The following is a 25,352-nucleotide window of genomic DNA, read 5'->3' as shown; positions in this document are numbered from 1 at the left end:
TCACTTCTCTGCACCTTTCAAATCACATCCAGATTTTCCCTGGCACGGATTCCAAACTCACTTCAAAAAAAGGCAGCCCCAAACGTACACATAATTAATCCCAGCCCATGGAGCAGCCAGCTACGTGGGCTATTCTGAGGATGGGGAAGCAGGCGTGGGAGACGGCGTTTCCAGGAGCCCTGCACTTAGCATCTGTTTGGCAAAGTCCTGCGCTGCGTATACATCCTGACGAAAAGGAGGGGGACCAGCAAAGTGCCTCAGGGGCTGTCCTGGGTATAGCCATAAGCACGGAGTCCCGCACGTTGTGAAATGAAGCCCAATTAAACAGTGCCCCTATCAAGACAGCCCCTTACACCCTCATGGTTTGAGATCCTGATGGAGCAGGAGCAAAATGTTCCTAAGGCCATTGCTTCTATGGCCCACAAAGCTTAAGGCAGGTTGTTTAAAGGCAGCTCAAGGGTCAGAAGCGTCAGAAGCAGAGCAGCGGCTCCAGTGCAGCACTCTGCCGGGGGGGACGCTGTCTGCTCCTCAGCTGGGTTAGCTGGAAGCCTACAGAAAAGGCAACCGTACTGATCACGAGCTGCAATCTGGCCCGGGACTGTCCGTGCAACAGTGCTACAGCAGAGATGCCCACCTTGCTAGAGCAGAAAATAGTCATTAGGACCCTTGCCCCATCTACGGCTCTGTCGAAGATGCAACAGGACTAGGGAAAATCAGGTGCTGCAGCTGGAAAAGGGATGAGTGGTCCTCCACCTCCTTCACGGGGCCTGTGTGGGGAGCTCTCAGCATCCCCACGGTTATTCTGGGAGAAGAGCCCCAAAGTATGCGGGCAGCACTGATGCCCATGCCGAGCAGGTTAGCAGGCTGGGAAGGGAGTAGAAGAGGAGACATCATTCTGCTTTTGAAAATGATCTCACCGAACCCCCTTTCTCCTCCTCCCTTCTTGGGAGTTTGCTATTGTCTGTAGCTAAAGCTTCCTAAAAAGCAATTTAACAGCCAAAGTTAGCTCAGCCTCAGGCAACCCCTCCTTGCTGAGGCTCACGTTTCCAGTGAAGCAGGCTGGCCAGGATCTGCTCCAGGCCACTCGGGCTGTACGCAGTTTGGAAGGCTCCACTCTCCTTATAAAAGCTGTTTCCTGAAAGATCTGGCACAGCCCTTACACAGCGGGCCCAACTGAGCTCATTTGTTTTCTTAGTTCATTCTTTCCTGGGGTCTCCATACCATCATCTCCCAGCCAAGAAGCATGTAACCCTTAGTGTGGACTCCAGCGGGCGAGGACGGAGCCACCCAGCACGACATCCCCCAGGGCGGGCAATGACAGGTCTCCTCTCTCTCTCGCCAGCTGCTCCTGACTCCACTCCAGGCACCACAGTTGATGCCGTGCATGGGCTGGGTGCCACCAGAGCTGTTCCAAGGGGCCATCCCCAGCACCCCATGAAGCTGGGCTGGCCGTGCTGGTGGCTCAACGCCAGCAAAAGTAGCCAAGAGTCCACTTCAAATTCCCCTATACGGTGGCAGAGGCTTTTCGGGCATGGTGCAGGAGCACTGCGATGTCCCGCCAGGTCAAACTGGACCCCACCAAGCTGTGCTATGGGATGAGGGTGACGCTAACACTCAGGAAGGGACAACCCCCGGCCCCAAACGTCAAGCGCAATCGCTCTGCTCCCCTTTGGAGAACTCAGCTTTGTGACACCAGGAGAGATGAGTGGGCTGAAGGGACTTGCACTTATGGAAGCATTTTCTGATACCGTCAGAGACCTACTTCAAAAGACCCAAAATCTCTAGAAATTTCCAAGACGTCAAATCCCTGAAGCAACCATTAACAAAGCAAAGCAACACAAAGCAAACAGAGTTCCTGTGGGCTGGACGTTGTAAGTACGGAGTAATCATGGAGCTCTCTTCCCATTCCAGGAACCCAGCCTGACAGACAAACCCAGACGGCACCTTCTCAGGTCGTGGTGGTGACCCTGAGTTTAGGACGCTTAGGGGTTTGCTAAGAAAGCCAGAGCTGCGGGAGGCACAGGGCTGCAGGAGACATTTTTGAGAACTGCAGCGGCCACAATGTCTGCTGTTACTCTACAACGGGCTTCCCAGAAAGCAGTGTACTTTCAGTAAGCCACTGGAGCCAAATCCCCACTGGTAATGAAATTCAGATGCTAAAAATGTTGCTCAAAATGGGATTAGGAGCAAACTACAGTACTCACAGAAGCTGAACATAATCAAAACGCTAGAAAGCCCTAAGCGTACTAGAGCCATGTTTTGCAGAGAAAGAGACGCTGCTTGCACCGAGCTCACCTGGATGGCACCCAGAGAGAAGAAGTTTGGGTTCAGCTGTGAGTAACAAAAGCCATTGCCATCCCAAACTGGGAAGGTCAAGAACTGCTCCAGAAGGAACCATCCTCTAGCATGGCCAGCAACGAGTAACAGAGCCTTCCCCTACCCCCAAGTGAAGGCTTCTTTCAGAAGCAGACGTCTTGCAGGCCATCTCGCTAGGGAGGTACGGCTCATCGTCCTGCTCTGGAGAAAGCCACCAGCTCCTGACCACTCCATGATGTGCAGCAAAGGCAGGAGGGCAAAGGCAACATGATCCCCACTTCTTAATAAGACAACTTCCCTGAAGCAAGAGGACTCCTGCAGCTGCCCCATGAGGACAGGCAGATGCAAGATTATCTGTCTTTCCAGTGGCTACCTCCTGCTCAGAGGTAGGACACTGTCCCGTGCCGGGACCTTCTCACCACAACCACCCCCTGCCCTGTGCTGGCACCTGAAAGTACAAGGGGTACAGCCACAGCCGCCAGCTGCATCGATAGTCTCTCTCTCCTTAGCTATTGCAAGCCACTGCAGAAATGAAACGTCAAGAAAAATTTCTGGGAGACACCTGGACCAACAATTTTCCAAGTCAACATGTGACTACCTCTGAAATGGTATCATTTAATCCTGTTGCAAAAAAGGGACCAGAGCAAAAGGGGAAATATCTCTGCAGAGGACTCACACAAATGCATGAGCTCCTCTAGAGGATGCTGATCCTAACTCCCCAAAACTGCTTTCTTACACAAGAGCCAGCCTTTTATTTTCCAGAAACTTCAACCCCCTTTTTCCTCCGATGGAAATCCCAGCGACACTCCTCTTAGCAAAGGGAAACTATTTCAACACCAAGGAGAAGAAACAAATATTGATGAGTGTGCTGCGAGAAGCAGTGCTCCGACCAGGCTTCCCGCGCCTGATCGCTGCCTTCCAAAAATAGCAGCATTTTGGTGGGAATTTTCTGCAAGCGCAGCACGGCCAAACCATATGTCCAATTTTTCCAAGTTATGCCCTTTGCCAATTTTTTTGCTTCCATTTCTCCTCCCCGCTCCTTGCTGGCAGGAGTACTTGTAGAGCACGGGCTTTTCTGCTGTGTTAACGTCAGGTGTGCCTCGCTGTCGCTGATGTTACGATGCAAGGACGAGCCAGAATCGGAAATCCCTCTGTGGGAAACCCCAGACAAGACTCCGTTGCTTGGAAAGGGGCGTAAATGATTCTCTACCCGCCAGCCAGAGGCGAGTAAAGCCCACTCAATGCCTTTATGTTTCTAGAAAAGCCGGGAGGCAGAGCACAGCACAAAGGGCTGCGCTAAACGGACCTGACAGTCACCGGGAGTGATTATGGTACCGCGACATTTCTAAATATACCCATTAGCCACTTGGGGGCGGGGGGTAAAGACAACTCTGTGGTCAAAGCCATTAGCTATGGGTGCATGAAAGGCTCCCGGGGCCCCTCAGGCTGCTTATCTGTGCGAGGCGCATTAGGGTTCTTCCCTCCCCCCCCCCCCAGCAGCAGCGGCACCGAAGGGCAGCCACAGGCGATCCCCTGCACCACACAGTTTGCGACGGACCACTGCATCTGTCCCTCGGGCACACAAACGCTCAGGGCTGGCAGGGCACACGTCACGCCACAGAAATCCTGGCTTCCAGCAGCCATGCCGGGACACCTCGGGAGGAAGCCGAAGCTGTCAATCAGCGTGTGGAATTCAATTGTTATTTCCTTCTCTCTGGACGGCCCTTTGAGTTGCACGGGACAGGAAAACCAGCGTATGAGCGGTGCCTGGGGGGCCTCACGCCATCCCCAGCCCTGTGCCGTGCCGGCCAGGCGCCTTCGGAAAACAGGCAGGCTGCTGCGGGGTTGCCCCCGGCAGATGCTGTGCAAGCGGAGTTGCTCAGCTGAAGGTCCCCCAGTAACGATTTCTGGAGGGAGAAAGAACGGCTGAGGGGTTTAACGCTCGCTGGGCACGTTGCTAACAAATACAGATGTTTTAATGGACACGGTGCCGGCCAAGGACGTGCTGTTGCTCAGACGGTTCAGGAGATAAGAGCTCAAGCACACGTATGCTCGCACACAGACTGGGGAAAAGCTCCTGCCGTGCCAAAACCGGCATGGGTTTTGCTGGAGCCCACTCGCCTACCTGGCAGAAAGGGGATGATCCTTTGCTTGGGGTCCTTCTGCCCTCCTTCCATGGGAAACTTGTCCAGCATTTGCATCTAGAAAAGGAAACGCAAGAGGGGTGAATAAAGTCAGTGATTAATTTGCACGACACGAGGCCACTCTCCCCAGGAGGAGGTGAAGCTCGTTCTCCAAACCAGCAGTGTCCCGAGAAACCGTTCACAGCACCCTCAGCCAGGGTGCAGCGGCCTGCAGCACCAAGGGAAGCACATCCAAAGGACTGCCAGAAGCACAAGGGCTCGGCGTCATGGCCGCTATTTTCAAGACATTTCTCACCACTGATGTTGCTTATCACTGTCATTCTGCTCAGCACCGGGGATTTATGTAACCTCCATTTCTGCAACTATTAAGTTTCATCCTGATGGGCCTCAGTCACTAGACCTCAGAAGCTCCTCAAAAAGGCAAATTTTAAGCTTATTAGCTCAAGCATAGCACAGCACTGACACAGTTCCTGGACTACAGCTGACTTGGACTTACAACATCAACTCATGTTTGCCTGCAAAAGGCCATAAAGTTATACGTCAAGTTTGGGGAACGCTTTGTGCTACACGGGCTTTGAGGGATGAATATTTTATGGGATCTTCAGCATTAAACAAATAATTCACTGACTGATGCAACAGCACTCGGTGCATTTGGTCAGCAAAGCGAGGTGATAACCACCTCCTGCTCTCACTGGGTGTCTGCACCGGTGCTTCGGCACATGCACACAACTTCCTCGCAGCCGCTATGATGCCTAACACCGATGCCCTGGCAGGATCCATGTCCTCAGCACGTCCTTTACTTGGTCTTGCTGGAGAACACCATTTGGGTTGGGTTTTGCACTTTATACAGAGCTGAAGAGGAGAAGGAGCATGCCCGGCCATCCATCCAACCACCGAGATACTCCCTCCTTTGGAAGGAAGGGGAGGGAGATGCAAACTCTCCCTTGTTTTCTCTGGGGCATGATCTGAGCTCTGTCTCCCATCATGTGAAGAGCTCACTGGTCCCCCAGGGTATTTGAAACGGGTCTTGCCCTCTCCTATTGGAGCTACTGCACTCTGCGTAAATAGTTAAGTGCTTATGGAAGCACTGGAGACGACCTGCCCGGGAAGCGTCCTGAGCACCTGCGAAGTCGAAACAGCTTTCCTCCTCTAAGCCAATTAATATTTAAAGTATTTCATGCAAAGAGGAAACTTTAAAACCGGAGAGCCCGAGCCGTTCATCCCATGGGGGGCTCCTGCAGGCAGCCCTCGCCCAGGCTGGCAGAAGGACGGGCACTGCCGAGCCGCCAGACGCACAAGCCACGCTCCCCCCCGTCTGCTGCTCCACCACGGAACGTCGGGAGCCCCTTCACCACTGGGAGTCCGTGCAGGGCCGAACTTTGGGGTCTCGACACCTCCCGGAGAGGCATCCCACCCGGCTCCCTGCTTTTCACGGCTCTTGTTCTTTGGCACCTGTTTTTCCACGTACTTTTTACAGGAGGTCTCTGCTTCTACCTAAGGGCTGTGGATTCCTCCACTGCTAGGCACGAGCTTGTTTAAAGTGCTGTAATGCTAAAGCTAAGCCCTTTTTTTAATATATATATAGCCCTCCTCACCCCCTGCACATGCAATACTTGCATATTTTTTTTTTCTTGGATCTCAAATGCACTGGGATAAAATTCTTGAGGTTTGGTGGAGAGGGGGAAGAAGGAAGGAGGTATTTTTCCTACATTTTGAGAAGAAATAAAAACCTCCCCCAACACTCCCAAAGACAACAGGAAAACCAAAAGAAGCTCTCAAATATTCTCTTCAAAATGAAAACAAGACGAGTCAAAACCAGGATGACACTACGCAGAAACGGACCCTGTTTACAGCTCCTCAAAACAAATTTTAAAGGGTTTACAACAAAGAAAAGGACTCCAGACTCAGCAATAACCGGGGACTGCGGTGACATTACCAGCAGCCACAAAGCGAGCCCGAGCACGGCCGAGGGAGGACCGGCCTCCCCGAGGCACTGCAGGCTCCCAGGGCAGCACCACGTCCCCAGCCTCCCCGGGCACGCAACCGCCTCCTGCTCTTCCCTCAATCCACGAAAATAAAGGATGACACCACATCCCCGTTACCCTGCAAACCGGCCGTGCTGTGCCACGGTGGAGAGGTGCCTCTGGCCCTGCTCCTCCAGTTGGGAAGAGCTCGGGAAAGCTTGTGACCGGTGAAGGGCGAGCAAAACAAGTCGCAAACGCCGCACATCTGATTGCTGTTAAGCAACGCAATACTTGAGTCGCTGGAAGCTTTCCCCTCCTCTCAGTTTTGAACGCGAGCTGAAGATCTCTCGCTGCCGGGAGCGCCGAGAGCCTCCAAGACGCAAACGGTGCAAGCTGTGTTTTCTCCCGTATGCACGTGCCTGGGCTGCGCCTCTGGCCAGATCTGCTCCCGACCATGTGATCCCACCAAACCTGGCCAGGACTTCAGCCCAGAAGTTCTCCATTTCCTTTTGCTTGACCGAAAAGTGCCTCTTGCAGTGGCTGCTCGGTGAGCAGGAGGAGGCGTGGGGACCCTCTCCCTGCAGCCACCCTGTTCCCCTCCAGCATCACCCCCAGCCAGACCAGACCCTGCAGCGCCTGCCGTGGGTTGGTACCATTACGCCTGCGCGCTCACAAGCTGCTGTCTCTTCTCTTGCTGGAGGGAGGAAGAGAGGTTACAAGGTGCTTGGAGCCCCCTCCGGCACGCACAGAAAGAGGAGAAGGTGGAGAAGGAGCAAGGACGAGGGGTCGGTCCCACGGATCCCACCCAGCCCGGCTGCCACATCACGCAGCTCCGGAGAAGGCAGCAGCAAATACTAGTTCATCGGTTTTACTAGGCATAAGTAAAAACAGCTAAAAAACCCACTCCAAAGAAAACAACCCCAGCGCCGGCTGTAGCCACGGCGGGCAGTCCGCGTTAGCAAGAGACAAGAGCACAGGTCCGCAGAAATCCAGTCCGTGGGTCACGGGCTGACGGTTCTCCCGTAGCACTACACGCCGTAAAGCTGCAGCGAGGCGAAGCCCAGAGCAGTGATGGGGAAAGGTCAGCTCCAGAGCTGAGAGATGCTCCAGCGCCCCGGAGGAAGCCAGCTGGCAGCTCTCTAGGTCTTGAGGCTCCCCGTACCCTTTCCGGCCCAGCTTGCTCCTGCTGGTTTTGCAGGATGGGGACTACAGCACAGGTTGTTACAGTGTTCTTCCCCAGGAAAACCAAGGAGAGCAGGCACAGCCCTGGAAAAGGGATGGAAAAAGGGTAAAAGCGCGGATAAAAGCATAGAGACACCACAAGCTCTGGGGGAGGGATGCACAGACAGGCAGCAGAAGATGGTCTGCAGAAACGGAGACACGCCAGTGCCAAGGCAGAGCAGGGCAGGTCTCCTGGGAGCGCATCCCTTCTCCTTGGCCCCGGCAGGGGATTGCACTCCCCAGCAGGCAAGGAATTGTGGAAGGGAGGCGGTTGGCATGGGGAGACTCCCACAAATCATCTCAGCAGCAAGGGTTTCCATCCAAGCTCCAAACAGGACCGTTCACATCACGTTCCCAGAAGGGAGGACTTGCCCGGCCCTCCAAGATCCCGGGGAGAGGGGGAGACGGGGCAGGCAAAGAGGCAGACAGACACACAGCCCTTCGGAGTGCAGCCATCCCCGCCGAGCACGGGAGAGCGCAGAGGGGCCAAGAGCCAGTCTGGCTCCCAGCAATGCGCTCAGCCAGGTCAGGAAAAAAAAAATGTAAGAAAAAAAAAAACAATAGCCCTATTGTTTCTCCCTTTCCAAGATTATTTTTAAGTGTTTGTGACAGAATCTTAAAAAAAAAAAAAAAAACAACCAAAAAACATTGGAGAGAATGCAGTTTAAAGCATTTCGGTGTGTTTTTGTCACGCAGGAAGCTCTTGTCTCACGCTATTTGCCAATTCCTTTGCAGTAACGCTGGACGGGGGGGTCATCACAGGGCGGCTGGGCCCTGGCTCCCCACGCCGGGACTGGGGCACGGATGCCCCAGCGGCATATCCGACCCTCAGCGGGGCTCCCCCCAACAGCACGTCAGGGTACGGCACGTTTATCCACATTTACCTCCACCACCGATTTATCTTACCGATTAACTATTTGTCTTATTAACCCAGAAATGTCTTTCCGGAGCGAGCCACAGCCGAAGGTCTGTGCACGTGAGGGGAGCACACTGTCCCCACGGCCGAGCTGCCCATCAGCGGGGCAGGCGGTAACGCCGGCGGGGGCACCCCGGGAGAGGGAGCCTTTCAAAAGCAGCTTTGTATCAACAGCTAAGGCGTTGGCAGACAGCTTCTTCATTAACAGGAAGCTCGTCAGATAATAATATCCTAATTGAATCAATTAAGAGTGCTGCGGGCTGCAGGGGATCCAAGGGAGAGGGGAATGTATGTGCTCAGCAGTATTCCCGGGAAGCAGAGCGCTCAGGAAGGGCTTTGCCCAAATAAGAGCTGACGGTGTAATGCCAGAGGGATACACCACGCGGACGGCGGAACGCCAGAGGGATTCGTCTGCTGGAGGAGCGGGGCCCCAGGTCTAACAGCCTGCGAGTGGTCCGTGTCGCTTCCCAGCCGGAATCGAACTCTGGGAAGTCTCTGCAAAAATAAAAACAACCCTCAAGCCAAATGCCAGCAGGTAATAAGGTGTGTCATCGCTTTGCTTCTTTTCCCCTGCTTTCCACAATAAAGTGGAAAAAGTTTTCCCCTCTAAACTATAAAAGGGGGTGGGGGGGGGGGGAAGTATTATTTTTCATTTAAATCTGATCTGGTGGAAAGAAAAATGTGAGGGTGAAATGGTAAACCCACGGGATTACTCTTGCAGCAGGTCCCCAGGCTGTGGGATTTGCTCTTGCCAAGCTGCTCCGAAGCCCAGGCTCTCCACTGCCGCGTGTTCGGGCTCGTGTGGCACGTACCAGGGCTGCCGCCCGCAGAGAGCGCGAGTCTTTGCCAACTTATGGAGGGGCTGGCGGTTCGTGGCACCGAACAGCACGGGCTGGGGCATGATGAAACCCCCGGGCGAGGAGAGCCAGCTCTTCCACTCTTGCACAACACCAGGAGCCCACGTCGGAGCCAGGCCATGAGCCGTAATCGCAGGCGCGGGGGCGAGGGAAGTTCCCCCTCCTCTTATCGACAGGGTTTGCTTTGGCTGCCCGACGGCGGATCGGCGTAAATCCACATTCCTCCTTCTTGGTCTAGCAAGCGAGAGCTGACCTAAGATGTGCCTCCACCAGACACGTCCGTTATCCAGAGCAGAGGGGTCACCTTCTGACATCACCCGAAGGGAAAGGGGGGGGGGGGGGGGGAAAGTTCAACAAAAGGCTTCAGAGTCCGGCTGAGCGCGCGGCGGCAGAATCACAGGAGACTCTTTGTGAGAGCAACAGCCTCCCCGCTGAGAGAAGGCAGCAGCTTGCCATGGGGGAAAGATGGGTCCCAGCCAAGCCTGCTCTCATTCCCTACTCCCAAACGCCCCGGCCCTTGTGAGGGGGGGGAATGCGGCAGGCAGCCGGGCACACCGTGTGCCCCGCTGTCCCCATGGTGGCAAACTCCAGATGGGGAACGTTCACCCGCACCGCTCACCCTGACCGCCAGGCGCTCAGCAGGACGTCAGTCAGGTCTCCTCTTACGGGAAGAAGAGTCTTCCTCCCAATCCGATCCACTGAGGGTCAGCATCCCACGGATCTCCAAACGCAATGGGAAAGGGGAACCAATCCAGCAACCGCCTGCCGTCACGGCAGCACCCCGGCCCCACAGGGATGTGAGGAGGGAGGTGGCTGCGCGCTGAGGAACAGAGACTTTGCAAACGGGCGCCTGCAGATCAAAGCACCCTCGTGCCCCGGAGCCAGCTGGTTCAGGGAACATCTGCCAAGCGAGCAGTCTGGGAAAGAGAACAACATCTGGCAGCAGCTTCACAGGCTACTGATGTTTAGTCTCTTTGCGATCCCACCTTCCCTGCATCCCCCTGGACTGCCTGTGAAGAAACAGGGCGAAAACACGACTGCCCAGAAGACAGAAGGACCAATGCGGAGCAAGCTCAGATCCCAAGTGTGGCGACGCCGAGCTCAGGAGGTCAAGCCTGGGGAAGGACTCCACTGGTGCGGCACCACGTAACGCCCGGTCACTGGCAAAAACGAGTTAGTTGTTCAAAGGCAGTAACGGGAGCTGAAAGGCAGCACAACCAAGTGGTTTCTCGATGACCATGATTTCCCCCAGCCCCTGCCTTTCTGGTGCAAGGGATGAGTTCAAGCTTTTTACACATTACCAGGCAGTGGCAACCCTGACCTCAGCACTAGGAAACAGCGTCACAGAGGCTGGATTGTGAAAACCTGATGGAAAACTTAAAGCATCACTCAGCAATAGACAAAAAAGAATTAACTGAGGTCAGAGGAAAAAAAAAAAAAAGGCTACACAAATTGGCAGCAGCTGCCACTGCAAGAGAAATTTCCTATGAAATCACAGGAAGCATTAGAGAGAGGGAGACGTCGGTGCCCGTGAATAGCTCACTGGCATGGAGCGGGCAGTGGGCGGGCAGCACCCATCCCTCTGCCTGTGCTGGGCCCCCCCAGCCCCGGGCAGCCCCAGGACCGAGCCACCGCCAGCTCTGTGGGTACTCGCCCATAAATCACACAGACCAAACCCCGGGAGCCGGCAGGATCTGCCAGCACGCGGGGGCTCGGAGGCCATGGCAGCCTCACATCCACAGGTTTGGTCTGAGTGTGATGGTCCTCCAAAAGCAATCGGGCAAAAGGCTTCTGCTGCCCAGGATGGGAGATGTTTCCAGCCCAAGCACCCACTGATTGATTCTCTGAGCAGAAACCTCAGCCACGCTCATCTCCAGCTTAAGCAATCGAGACCACGACGGGCACTGCACGCTGCCGGGGCTGCCAGGATTCCCAGTGAAGGAGGCGCTCGGTCACGGAATCACGGAGTTTTCAGAGTTGGAAGGGACCTCTAGAGATCACCTAGCCCAACTCCCCTGCCAAAGCAGGGTTGCCCAGAGCACATCACTCAGGACTGCATCCAGGCGGGTCTTGGAAATCTCCAGAGAAGGGGACTCCCCCCCCTCCCTGGGCAGCCTGTGCCAGTGCTCTGTCACCCTCACCGTAAAGAACTGTTTCCGTGTATTTGAACGGAACTTCCTATGTTCTAACTTGTGCCCATTGCCCCTCGTCCTGTCACTGGGAACCATTGAAAAGAGCCTGGCTCCATCCTCCTTCAACCCACCCTTTAGATACTTGTACGCCATAATAAGGTGTCCCCTCAGCCTTCTCTTCTCCAGGCTAAAGAGTCCCAGCGCTCTCAGCCTTTCTTCATACGGGAGATGCTCCAAGCCCTTAATCATCTTAGTTGCCCAGTCCCAAGCGTCTAACCCCTAAAAGCCAGTATGAACCTCGGTGTAAGGAGTCTCCTGTTTTATCATCCAGCCTTGAAACTGAACCCCCCAGAAATCGCTAAAAGATTATCATGTTTGTTTATCAGTGATGAGAGGATGGGAGTTTCTAGTCACCATCGCAACCAACACCATGTGCTAATTGCAGCAGATGGGCGGAAGAGAGAGTCGTGAAAGGAGAAAGAGAAATACCCTCAGCTCCAGATACATCTCTCCCTGGTCAAGCCAGGCCTTGTCCCCCGCAGAGATTTCTGTCTGTTCTGTGCTCATCTACAAAGCGCATTTCCAAAAGCATTAAAAAAAAAAAAAGAAACCAACCATGTTTTAAGACATTCAAAGTCTGTATGTTTCAAGAAGCAACAAGCAGGTCCAAGTACCCGCTCTGAGATCCCCAGAAGGGAACTAGAGGGCAAAGCTGCACCTTCCCCCAGCCCAGCTCTAGTAAGGCATCAGGTGAGACACCCTGAGATGGTGGGATCCGGAATCATCACCCGTTTTTGGATGGCTCAGACAATGCCTGAAAAGCACTGCCCGCTTTCTTTCCTTTTGTAACCCTGTCAAGAATATATTTGGAAGACACTAAGGAGAGAGTTTAGTGTTTAAAAAAAAAAAAAAAGAAAAAGAAAATCTCAAATTTGGAGAAGGGCACCAAGCAGTCTCCATTAACACAGCCTCCTCGTGGAGCTGCTGATCCCTCAGTCTGATTAAAACGTGTCACTTTTTATGTTTGATTCACGGGTGCTGAATCCTGGAAGTCATCGTTCTCTTCGCTAATCCATTTTCCACTTAATTTCTGATAATTGCAGCCTCTGGATGGCATCAGGCCGGGTAGGCAGGTCCCAGACTGCACAGCTGAGCACTGAAAGCTGCAGCACTCCACGCAGGCACCAGCAGCAGAGCATTAACACCGCCAACCAACCAGCATGGCATCCATCCTTCCCCACGGCGACCCAGCCATGGGAAATGACTCTTGCCGGTAGACGTGCACGGGAACAGAGCAGCAATGCCCGGGGGTGACGCTGGTCTGCGCCGCTTCCTCTTCCCCATCCCGTCCATGGGAATGTCCCTCCAGCACAGCCGGGGCTGTGTCACACGGGGAAGTGCCCCTGGAAGGAGTCTCGGCACGAGAGCAGGGAAGAGCTGTGCCACCGCCCTCAGCCTGGGGCCAAAGACCCCAGACCCACCACCACAACCGTCGCTGCAGCTGTCACGGCAGCAGCAGCCATAGGGAAAGCTGCAAAGAGGGTTCAGGTTCACCCACATCCTCCTGCCCAGCACCCCAAAGCAGGTCTCCTCTGAAGACTGGGAAGTCATGAGATTTCGTTTCTGTTGTGGAAATGGAAACAACGGTGGAGAAACACCAACGCATTCGCCCCACTCCATGAGCAGAGGTGCAGAAAGGCAGAGGTCCGTGCTCAAACACTCCAACCAGATCTGGCTTCACATCTAACACGGTGCTTCACACCAAGAGGCAACCTTCAGGCAAGCGTTTCAGCAACCGCTCACGGACAGACTTCATGGGTCTGCCACCCCGCTGCGAGCTGCACGCTTGCCAAACTTGGGGTGTCTCGTCCTTAGCTTCTCCTCCAAATAGCTCATGATCCGACTTCTCATCAACCCCTCCCTTCCTAAAAACCTTCCCCGCTCCCGATGAGGAGAACCAGACCAGCATACATTCCTTCCCTGGCATTCATGCAGAGTTTTAAATCTGTGGCAGGCCCAAACGTGACGAGACAAAGGAGGAGGCATTTGAGCTACAGGCAGGGCTGCAAAAGCTGCAGTCCTACCACTTGGGAGAGCGCTGCTGGTCAGAAACATCAGCCTCATGACCCTCCTCTTGCATCAGACTCCTTGCTGGCTATTTTCCCTGCTGTTTGTTCCCTAAACACAAACCCCATCTTCCAGGCAAGCACAAGTCAGCAGAAAGGTTGAAGCGGAGAGACTTTTCTCTCCACGTGAGGGGGGATTTCCTTCTGCTCGAGTTCATGGTGGTGCCCATGAAGAGTAGCTCCGCAGCAGCCAGCGCCACGACACAGGTGGAAAATGAGACACTGCAAACCCCCGAGGTTTAACTGCTAAAACCAGGGACTCCATATGAAACGGATACGCCTTAGTCCTTCGCAGGATCACGCTCCTTTCCACCCTCTCCCACCTGAAAATAATCTGACACAGAAGCTAATGAAGCCCTGGCGCCCCGGGCAGACAGCCCCATGGGCAGCACGGACCAGCCCAGCTCCTGCATGAACCCACCAGCATCCTCACCCCGCCTCCTTCTGCCCCAGCACCATGCCTCACTCCTGGAGCACGCTACCCGCGTATTCCTCTGTCTAGAGAAAGGGTGAGATTTAAAGATGCCAAGTTCAGTGGTGCCCAAAAAACCAAGCTGGAGACAGTGCATCCCCCCAACCGCTGCTGGGGTGGGCGCGGGAGCCTGGAACCGCCACCACCCGCACCATGGCAGGAGAGGACTCGGAGCGCTTCTGAGTCCAGGCGGTCCTTTCCGGGGGGCCAGAGCTCGCCAAGAAACTCCGCTTACTGCGAAAGCGGAGCGCTGCCGATAAGCGACGTCTGACGAAGGGGACCGTCCTCGAGGCTCGTGGAGGGGTTAATGCACTGAAGAGGGACGGGCTGGGCGAGCGCCGAGCAGCGGAGCCGGGGTGCGGGGGAGCCTCTGGGAGAGCATAAAGCGAGATGCGATGCAACTCCAGCGGGAATGCCGTCCCGACCCGGGATATTCGCCCTCTCCCAGGGCCCAGAGCCAGCGAACACCACGGAGGAGCCCCGGCAGCAGGCAAAGCGCAGCGACCCCGCTGCCTTCTGTGCATTTAAACACGAGAACGCAGATTTCACCCCAAATCCAGCCCAAACCACACACTTTGAACTGCACCTGCTTTTTTAGGACCCACCCGGGACAGAGGGAGAGCGTGCAGTGCCACGGTTTTCCAGCGTAACTGAACCTTAAGGGGCAGGAGCCTTGACAGCACCCAAATCTCAGAGCTCTTCTCCAAGCGTAATCTCACCACTGAGAGATGAAGAGAGAAAACCTGAAAAGCCTCTGGTCAAATTCACTGAATGATTAAAAAAAAAAAAAAAAACACCAACAAAAAACCACCGTGCTTTTGGGGCTTAAAACAGCCACCTGTCGGCAGGTGAAAAGCAGTTGTCCACCGAACGGAAACCTCAGAGCTCCCCGGGAACTTTCCAACAGGAATTTTTTATTTCCTGAGGTGGGCGGAGGGGTGGGAGGGGGAGAGGAGGGGAACTGGAAAATGCCGATTTGCCAAGAAGAACAATCAGCAGACGGTATCCATTTCAATTAACGTTTCAATTTGAACGGTAAAACCTAACTGCTAAAATTAAAAGGATTTTTTTTTTTTTTAATTTTTTAAGTGACTCATCAAGGGGAAAATTTTTTTAAAAAAAATTAATAGTGAAGAAACCAAGAGAACGTTTACACATACTGAACTGAGTTTCTTTCTTTGCTCAAATTTAAACACTAACTTTCCTCCCAGCTCAGGGCGAGGAAACCTCGCCGTTTTGAAGAGCCGCACGGCTTCCCAACTGGCTGGGCACTCTGCACGGCCGGACACAAAGCCTTCTTCAGCGGCCATTTCATCAGCCGCTTTCAGCATGTACACGTGCAGTTAAAAAATACGGGATTGCAACTGTCCGTTGACTGAGACTGGGTGAGAACTCCAGGATTTTGGGTCCCTACTGGAGTTTCCACACCCCAGCGCTCCCCAGGGCTGGAGAGGGGCAGCGCCGGCTGATAGCAGCAGCTAGGGAGGAAGACCTACAACTTACTAAAAAAAAAAAAAAAAAAACAAAAAAAAAACCAAAACAAACCTACAAAACCAAAAAACAGCGCAGCAGCTCAGCCAGCCCCCGGCGCCAGCCCTGTCCGCCCACCCCGGAGCGAAGTTGCACAATACGGTTGAACCAACTGGACTTTGACCTGCAACACAAGACAAGGAGAGGTCTCACCTCCGCCCTCCTCCTCGTCGTTCCTGGCCCTCCCAGAGCCACTCCAAGCCCATAGGGAAGGGGGGGGGGGGGGATCAGCCTCGGAGGGGTCCCAAAACATCTCGTTGAGGGAGGCATTTCTCAAAGTCTGCTAAAAAAATAGCTTCTTCCTCTCCAAAAAGGTCAAGTACCAGACCATGGCTGATGGTAAAAGATGCGCACGCTGAGCTTGCAGTGGAAAATCGGAGCACGGGGAATTCTCCGTAAGGTGCACAACAGCAGTTTGCATATTAAAATATACCTGGTTTGGCTAATTTAATGTGGTATCAGCACTGAAAAACGACATTCTAATGAAAGCTTTTTCTTGCCCAAATCCTAAATATTCTATCAAAGGCAGTATTAAAGCAATAAATCCGCCAACCTTAATTACACCTCCCCAAACTCATCTCCAAGACCTAATTTCCATGCTGCCAGGTAAAGACAGCCATAAACATCATTTGTAATTCACTGCTCAGTGACTCACCCCCATTGCAATGGCCTCAAGATAGGGTACTGGTAAGGCAGAAAGGCTCAGGGAGGTGGGATTAAGACAGGGAAAACGCTGGCTCTCCTCATGCCGCCAGATCGCAAGGGAGACCATTTTTCGCTCACATTGCAATCCTAGATAACACCAGAATACAAAAGTTACCAAAAAATGGGGGGATACAGCAGCAGCCCACAGCCCAGGGATGTGTGGGAGCCAGGAGGTGATGGGAAGATGAACAGAAAGGATGCCACGCACCCAGCAGCACCGCAACACCCCTGCGGCGATGGAGAAGCAAAGCCTCAGCCGCTGGCAGAAAAACCACAGAGTCACCAAAGCACCACGGAGGGGACGGGACGGCTGCCGGAGCCCTACAGCATCCGCCCGCTGGCACCACGTCATGGTTTCCCCGCTCCGTTTTCTGGTTAACGAGGCTTCCCCTCCCCGCCGCCGGCTGGCTGGAAGGCATGAATCACGGAGGGCAGATGCTGCACACCCATCCTTCTCTCCCCACAAGGGCTCCCGTGGTCCAGCCGATGGAGCAGCCTTGCTGCAGCTGGCACAGACCCATCTTCCTCGTCCCTCCCTCAGGATGCCTGCCACATACCCGGGAAAAGTCTGTGCTGGATCCCAGGGATGGGAATGAGGAGCCAGGCAAGCCTCAGGGCAGAAAGCATATAGGAGAAGAGGGAAAAAACATGCAAGGAAAGTAAGAGGAAAGGAGCATCGCTTCTCAGATGGAGCAGGGCGCTGGGAAGGGAGAGCAGGCAGTTAAATTCTTCACGTGACCCCAGGCCCACCGGGACCCCAGGGAGGTCATCGCAGAGGTCCACACCTCGCTTTGCAAGGGGACTGCGAGACATCCTTCACCAAAAGTGCTTTCCACGGCCAGTGCGGGAGCGGTGATTTACAGCACCGAGGTAGACCTGCGACAGCCTGATGTAATTGAATGAAAGGCACAGAAGAGAAGTGAGAAATCAAGACCACTGAAAAACACATCGTCTCTTCAGCTTTATCACCCCCCTCTGCAAGGGCAGGATGAGCCCAGAACCACCATCTCCCTCTGTCTCTCCCCGCTCTTATTTCCAGCTCCCACTCACCATAACGCTGCACAGATGCTTCCACTTCTTAGATGCCCACGATACGCGTCTGGTACACACTACGATCAGTACTATATCGTACGGATTTAGTAATGTAAATGGGTCCTGGACATTTTACTGGAAATCCAACACTCTGAGATACAGACTCCTTTGCACTGATTTACTGCTCAACCTCATCTCCAGCCCCTCCTCAAGCAGCATCAGTCAGTCTGAAACCGGCTCGCTTCGCACCCAGGGCTGCTGCCACATAATATAAATTGCAGGGCTTCCCGAAAGAAAACTGAGATGCATTGCATTGATTAAGAGCATGGCGGAGGCGCTAAGGCTTGTGTCAGCCCAGACCCACACAAACCTCATCAGAAACCCTGCAGCCACAACCGGCACCAGGCAGGGACCTCCAGCAGGGCCCTGGGCACCTCCCCAGGGACCCATCCCATGGGCAGTGGGCAGGAGAGGGGCTGCCAGCGAGCTCCTGCCCTCCTGGAGACCCTGCTCAGCCCTCCCAGCAACGGGGCGGCTGAATTTCCAGTGCTTTTCCATTAGGTAGCTGGGGAGTGGAAGAGCATCAGCCCACCCCTGAGCCAGGGAGAGGGGTGAACCCCCTCGCCTGGAGTCACAGGACAACTTTTAAACGCCGCATTACCAAAAGCCTCACCAAATAAAACCACACCGGCTCGTCAGCAGGAGAACTTAGCCCCGTCCCCGAGGAGCTGAAACTGTTTTAACCACCCCATCTTTCTGCCTCCCCCCTCCACGGGTTCTGCTCAGCACAGGCTCCCCGCCCCCCCCCGGGATCGCGCCCACCCAGGATGCTTCATGTGGGAGATACTTCCCCCGGGGCTGAGAAGCAAAGGCGGCAAACGCCGTCTCCTCCGGCTGCTCTGCCAGGTTTCCAGAGGGAAGGAGAGCAGGGGGTGCCAACACGGATGAATGAGCGGAGCGTGGGCTCGGCAGCAGGAGCCGCCTTTGCCACGGAGCCCCCACGGCAGCGCCAGGCCATGAGCCTGGCAACAAGGAGGGACCACTTGATGGGCGCAGGCAGAGATGAGAGCCAGGAGGTGGGCGCCAGTCCTCGGGGCTCCCAGCAGACCAGCAAGAAGCAGAACTGCGCCGGTGGCTGCGGAAAGCCGGCGTGGGTGCAGACACTGCCAGCGGAGCTGCATGCTTGGAGCAAAAGGAACGGGCGAGCGCTGGCCATCGGCTTGGAATAAACCAAGAATCATGGAGTGCTGTTCCCAGCAGCTGCTTGAGAACGGCTTTAGCTCCGAGAATTGAAAATCGTTTCTGCTGCCGACAGGCGCTGCCCGGTGCCGCCGTGCTCGCCCAGGCGCGCGCTGGCCCTGGGAACTGCCGCCCAACACGCGCCCTCGGGGAGGAGGCGCTGCCGCTTCCCAGAGGCGGGCACGGCTGTCGGCAGCTCGCAGCCCCGCTCGGCTGCCAGGCAGGGAACGCAGCGGCTCGTCAGGGTGCCAGCTACAGCCAATTATAACTCCACTGACCTGCCTTGGCGCTAGCGCGCACGGGAACGCGCCGGCTCCTGGCTGCCAAATGCTGGAAAGCTATAAATGGGAGACATTTGGAGAGAGAAAAAAATTAGGGAGCCAACTTTTAACTAGGCTGAAGTGCATTGGACTGTATGTGTTCTTTGTGGAGGGAGAGAGGAGGAGAATGATGAAGATCTCCGATGCACTGCTGGAAAAATACCGGCTGTTTCTTCTACGGAGACAGAGGTAGTCCTTATTTAATGGAAAGTGTTTCTTCTCTTGAGTTAAATTATGGCAATTCACCTTTTCTATACTTCTGCATACTGCGCTTAAGCTCACGGCTCTCAGTGCAGTCTGGGCGCGGGGGGGGGGAGGGGGGGAATGTCACTGGTGCTTTGAGCAGGAACCTCACTGTAGGAAGCTGTGGGTTTTTTCTTGTCCTCGGTCACGCAAGGGCCTGTCTTTCATGATCCAGCTGTCTAAGAGCGAGATCCTGGTGATTTATTTTTGTGGCGGGGTGAAACCACGAAGCACATTGCACACGCAACTGTGCAGAATTTTGCTGAACTCCATAAACCCTGGAGAAAAAAAAAAAAAAAAAAAAAAAGAAATCCCCGAAGTGTTGAAATAAGATTCCTGTTACGAAATAGCTATCGAAAGAGCTCTGTTTACAATATCTGGACACAAAAAGACATCCATCTCCCGCAGCCGCAGCGAGGCCGAGCTGCCTTAGGGCTTTTTCATCAAAGAGGCCGCCAGGACCAGAAGAGGGCTGAAATCCAAGCGGTGCCTCGCCTTCTGTTCCCACCTGAAGGAGCCTTGGGCTGTTTGGGACCTATTATTCGACACGCCTGCCCCTTGCTTTCCACATCTGGAGAATTAAGATAACACTTACTTCACCTTTGTGAGCCGCACGCCCTGCCAGGAGTCCGGCTCAAAGAGCGGCGGAGGAGGAGGAGGAGGAGGAGGAGTGCAGGCAGAGGAAGGCCAGCACAGGACTCGCAGTACTGGAAGCAACACACAAGCTTCATTTTAATTTTTCAAGCGTCCAACGGCCTGAAACAGGCCGACGAGAACAATTCGCCTCTGTGTGCCAGCTCGCATCTTCTGAGCCTGTTTTAATGTGGTGTTTTATTAAAAAAAATACTAAGAGAAGATATAAAAAATTACTAAGATACTGACTTCCCCCCCCCCCCCCTTTGCCTCGCAGCTTCACGTGCACAGCAGGTGAAGAATCCCCTCCAGAAGGACTAATCTGTCTTCCACGTCGAGACGACACGCACAGACCACTGCCTTGTGCCAATTTTCTCATAAAAGTAGGCACCACTTCAACAGCCCTTTTCTCCCCCCCACCCCCCGGTTTGGGGTTTGTTTTTTTTTGGTGTGTGTTACACACAAAGCTGTTGGCCTGAGGGTTGCAGGACTCTCTCCAAGATGACATCGCTCCAGGTAGGTCAAAGCTGAAAGTTTCCAGCTAAGAACCTGAAGGATTTGTTAAACATATGGACAAACGGGAGGACTGGGAAACACACTCGATGCGCGTGCAGAAAGGAGTGGGTAAGAGAGCCAGAGCCACTTCTAAGGTTGCTTAAAATTCTCAAATTTTCTGTCTCTGAACCGCACAGCAAGCACGCTTACTCCAGCCTACAGCACAGCTCCGTCCCTTGGCTCAAAACTAAACCTCCACGCAGAGGAGCGGCCACACAGCATCGCCCTCTCCTCCTACAGCCTTCAGCTGGGACAAGGACCGAAGGAAAGGGTTCTGAGGGCAAGGGGAGAAGCCCTGGGGTAAGCCGTCCCCAGGGAGGGCAACCCTGAACGGCAATTTGACTTTTAAGGGCTTGCGGCTGCCCGCCAGAGGAGAAGCTACCGCTTTGGTGGTGAGAAGGCAGGACACGGCAAAAGCAGGAAAGCCTGCAGCTCCAAGGGGGAGGTCTGAGACCCGGCTCCATCACAGCTCACGAGCTTTGCTGTCCAGGACGCAAAGTAAGACAGGACCGAAAAGAGCCAGGCAAAGACTCCTAGTCGAAGAGAGGGTGGCTGCAGCAGAAAAGCCGAGGACACGGAGCAGGGCGCCTGCCCAGGGAAAGCACGAGGGTCGGGTAATAGCGGGAAAGGTGTAAAAGGGTCGGGTTTGGGCGTAAGGACGTTTCAGGGGTGTAGCGAGACAACAGTGGCTCTTGGTCACATGAAGACTTGAAATGACTACCATCGTGGCTGATGAGCTCATAATTACAGAGTGGGGAAAAAATGTTTCTTTTTTGGGGTTTCCATAAAAAACACAAAATACAAGCCAGTATCTGTTCTCTAACGAACAGTGTCGCTCCTTACAGCCAATGGTTTCAAGAGGATCCTTCCAAAAGACATTAACCTCCTCCCGAGTGATGCATCCGATGTGATCCAACGGAGCCCTGCAATCACTGCACGGCTCTTCCCCCGCCGGCAGGGCTGGAAGCATCTCTCGGGCAAGCAAGACCCCGATCCTCTATCTCTGTCCACCAGACACAGCCGCTCGCATATCCGATTACCAGCTTCCATGCCAGCTAACGTTTCCAGTGTACCTGCCAGCCCCAATTAGTGTCCAGAACACAACTGGCATCCTTGCAAGCATCAGTCTTATGGCCTTTATATCTTAGGAACAGCATCCATCTGCTCCCAATAGCTCACATCTGGCACACTGACTGTTACGAAAGAGCCTCCATCCTACTCGAAGGAAATTATTCCTCCAGCCAAGAGATTCATGCAGAACTGAGTTTAGTATTTGTAGTTACAAATTTACTACAAGTCATACAGTTACTCAAGGCTTCAAACTTTAGAATTATAATTTTATCTAGGGTTTGTTTTTTAATCCCTAAAAAGTTGCTCTTATGTAAATCGCTACGTGACGGGAAACATTTATGGAGAAAGCGAGGAGGAGAGGGGCAGGAACCTGAGCACAGAGGATCTACACAGCAAAATCGCTCCTCAGCACTGCCCATGTCCCCGAAGGTTTTCGCCTGCAGTGAGCAGCGTATAGGAGGCAAAGGTATTCCTTGGTTTAAGCCTTCCCTTCCCGCTTTCACCGCCTGGCACGGTACGCCCAGCCTTCCTGTGACGCCCCCAGAGCAGCAAAGGGTATCACCCGCACACTTCCCAAGGGATGAGGGCCACTGCTTCATCTGCTCGAAAAGCTGGAGCGGGACCAGGAGGAAGCAGCCTGCGCCTCGTGCCGGGACACACAAGCCGAATTGCAGGACGAGTGTCGGTCACCAGCCCTTAGAGAGGAGGTGACAATCTCCTGCACGACCAACGGATGGCCCACGGTGTGGTCAAAGGAACAAAACTGGGTAATCGCCCGGAAAGAGAAGGCCTTGCTAACCTCGGAAGAGAAGAGCGGGATAGCGTTTGGAAAGGCTCTACAGCAATGAGCGGTAAGCCAGGGCTGTCACAGAAGAGGGCCAGTCTCAGGTGTCGATGACAGCCAAAGGGAAAAGCTCTGGAAGTTCACACTATTCCGACAAAACCTCGAGCGCTCCCAGCTGACACCAGCACAGCCTACGGCGCTACCGCAACCAGCAAGGTGGCTTTCAACATTCCCCGCTCCAGTACAGGGCACGCAGCTCAGCTCGCGTTTCTGCATCCAGACGGAGGCAGAGAGCGGCGCTGGGCAAACTCCAGGCTTCACCCCTGGCTCGGTTTGTGTTTTGAGTGTCATTCCTGCCAGGCTGGGGAGGGACGGACACTTTGCCCTCCGGTGGCAACGGGAGCAGGCTAGCCGGCGAGGCTGTCAGTAGTAAGTGTACACGTGTTTTACTTGGCCGCGCTCCTAAAATAATTGTTTGGCCACAATGGAAGGTGACAAGAGATTCAGCTGTGGCCCCAGAGGGAATATCGGGAGAAAATCCCCAACAACCGTGCCTGGGCTGCGCCGAACCGCAGCACCACATCAGCCCCCACCCCGGTCCTCACCAGCTCTCACTCCTTCTCCGAGAAGTTCTTCTCCTCTCTCCTACTTGGAACCAAACGGTTTCCTTGTCCTCCTGCCTGGGCTTAGCAGGAGGGTCACTGACAGCAAACGAGGGTGCACCAACCTTCACCCGAATGCGGACGGAGCCGCTATCGAAAAAAACCAAAACCCTGCGCAGCTTCTGGCAGGAGCATGGAAAGCACAGCCAGAGTCACTGGGAACACAGATATTAAATTAACAAATGTCTCTACCCAAACATGCATGTACTGTGATTGCTCAAGGCTTTAAGTATGAATAAATTTGGATGGATTTTCACTGGATAACATGAAAGACAGATTCTTGACACAGGGATCACCTGCGACTCAAGTTTCCAATTCTTCCTCCAAGGCAGTGAAAAGATCATCAGAACTGGACCCGGGAAAAATAGTTTTCCCTCTTACTATGTTTTCAGAAGCAGCCGAACCATTTTAGCCGATCAGTTATTTTGTGAGGGTTTGGGTTTTTTTTTTTTTTTTTTTTTTTTTTTTTTAATAACCAGAGGCATGAATAATTTCCAGCATGGAAAATTTCTGCCTAAAGAGCTAAAATTGGCATAGAATCATCCAACAGTCATATAACAAAGGCCTCCAGCAATGGCAACAGTAAGTGCTACCAAGGCTACCTAGAGCATTTTTTTCCACTGTGCTAAGCGGATCTGTTTCACTCCTCGTCTTTCAATCCAATTTCCACTGTACTGCACCACAAGTTTAAAATAAGGACACCAGGAAGCATGTGCGATAAGGGGGAAGGAAGGGAAAAACCACAATTTCATTCATTCTTTCAACAGAGCCAAAAAGGAGTGGTTTTTTGTTTTTTGGTTTTTTTTTTTTTTTAAAGACAAAGCTGCAGGGAACAGAGAAGGGGGAAGATGTTTGCTTTAAATTTTCCCATCTGCACAATGATATATCTATAAAGCACCTCTGCCTCTAAAGGTGCTCCAGGGTGTTTTGCAGAGCCAGTTTGAGTCTCTGGCTCCAGACAGCCTCCAGTGACGATGCTTTCCATCTAGGAATGTGCACGGCTCCAGCCAAGATGGAAGGGGAGGAAGAGAGGAAGGATGGCCACTATTTCCCTACATGTCCTCCCCCATGAGGTCCAAGGTAGCCCAGGGAAACAGCACAGCCGGACGCACTGGTTTATCACATCTAAACCCCAAAAGACTGTGCCCTCCTTGCAGCAAACCATGGCGTGAGCTTGGCCACCACCTTGGAGCACCAGCGAAGACGAGATGCTGCGGAGAAGGAAGCGCTGAGCTCCATTTCCTTCCAGCCCTGGCTGCTGCCCAACAGCTGTTCCCTGTTTATTTACTTTAATATTTCCTTGGTTACACAAGCAGCTGCACACAGCTTAACCCCTGCCGGCACCAGCGGCCGCCCATGCCACCCCACCTTACCTTGCCCGGCGGGATGCTGCAGGACAGCAGCGTGGGGCAGGACGAGGACACCCAGGGTCTCACCAAAGCCAGGCTCTCGCTGGCTGGCCAGGGGCTTACTCGCCGTGGTCACCCTCGCGGCCACCTCCATGGCTCTGCAGAAGGTGCCTTGTCGGGCAAGGGATGGGGCAGCACCGATGCGAGCAGCCGTCTCGCACAATCCCAGGCTTCGCAGGCGGACCTGAAGCCAGCTGAACCTGGGAAAGCCATCTGGGTTCCCACCGGGTTTGCTTCGCCAGGCAGGCCCAGATGCACTGTAATTTTAGCAGTGTATTTGTGTCTGGATGCAGCGATTACAGGCAAGGCATCCCCATTCCCGGGCAAGCACAGCACCCTTTCAAATAAAGCACATAGCGACGCTCACCTTCACGTGAGCGGGCGGCCGGAGGCAGAGGGTGCCCAGCTCCTCTCCCAGTACCGTGCACAGGCCGGGACGGACGTGCCAGTGACTCTTCTGGCAGCTGCCGCTGGTCCATAGATCACTTCACGCATTTTCCTTTCTCATCTGCACACAGCCTGTTCCAGCAGCTCCGTTTGTGTTTTGGCTCATAAAGCTCAGCCAGACCCCTTGGCTCATCTCCACCAAGGAGGGGGTGGAAAACACCCTTTGCCTGCTCGCCCAGAACACCACCGCTGGTTTTCTGCAACCCAGCCTGTCCCAATTGCCTTTCCAGCCTCCTCCCTCTCTCCCGGCTCCATTTTTTCCTCCCCGGCTGCCCCCTGTACCAGGAGGTGATGGCTAAAGCAGCTGCTGACAGCTGCCCTCCGGGTTGGCACCGCTCCGCACCGCACCGGGCGCTTCCCCGGCGCCTGCTCCCCGGAACGGCAGTCAGCGGGACAGGGACCCAGGGAACGGGCACTTTCCAGCAGCAGTCCTGTTTTGCTGGGATAGCAGCTGGGAAAGGCATGGTATCAGCTCTGCAGGAATGGAATTTGGGCCAAACTTTAATAAAATCCCCCCCAACAAACAAACAAAACACCCCAACAACACTCCCCCCCCCCCCCAACTTGTACAGGT

The 25,352-nt window shown here is 54.1% G+C and overlaps 1 protein-coding gene across 1 annotated transcript in view; it reads right to left on the bottom strand.

Annotated features, from left to right (window-relative positions):
- SH3PXD2B (SH3 and PX domains 2B) overlaps nt 1–25,352 on the bottom strand; it is a 77,325-nt gene that overhangs the window by 38,664 nt on the left and 13,309 nt on the right. Inside the window, exon 3 of the mRNA XM_082489826.1 lies at nt 4,442–4,517. Coding sequence (XP_082345952.1) covers nt 4,442–4,517 — 76 coding nt within the window. The remainder of the gene's footprint in view (nt 1–4,441; nt 4,518–25,352) is intronic.

This window comes from Vanellus vanellus (genome assembly GCF_965231255.1).
Source record: "Vanellus vanellus genome assembly, chromosome: 13".
NCBI classification, from domain to species: Eukaryota; Metazoa; Chordata; class Aves; order Charadriiformes; family Charadriidae; genus Vanellus; species Vanellus vanellus.
The sequence above is the reverse complement of the archived record's forward strand: the minus strand, read 5'-3'. Positions and strand labels throughout refer to the sequence as shown.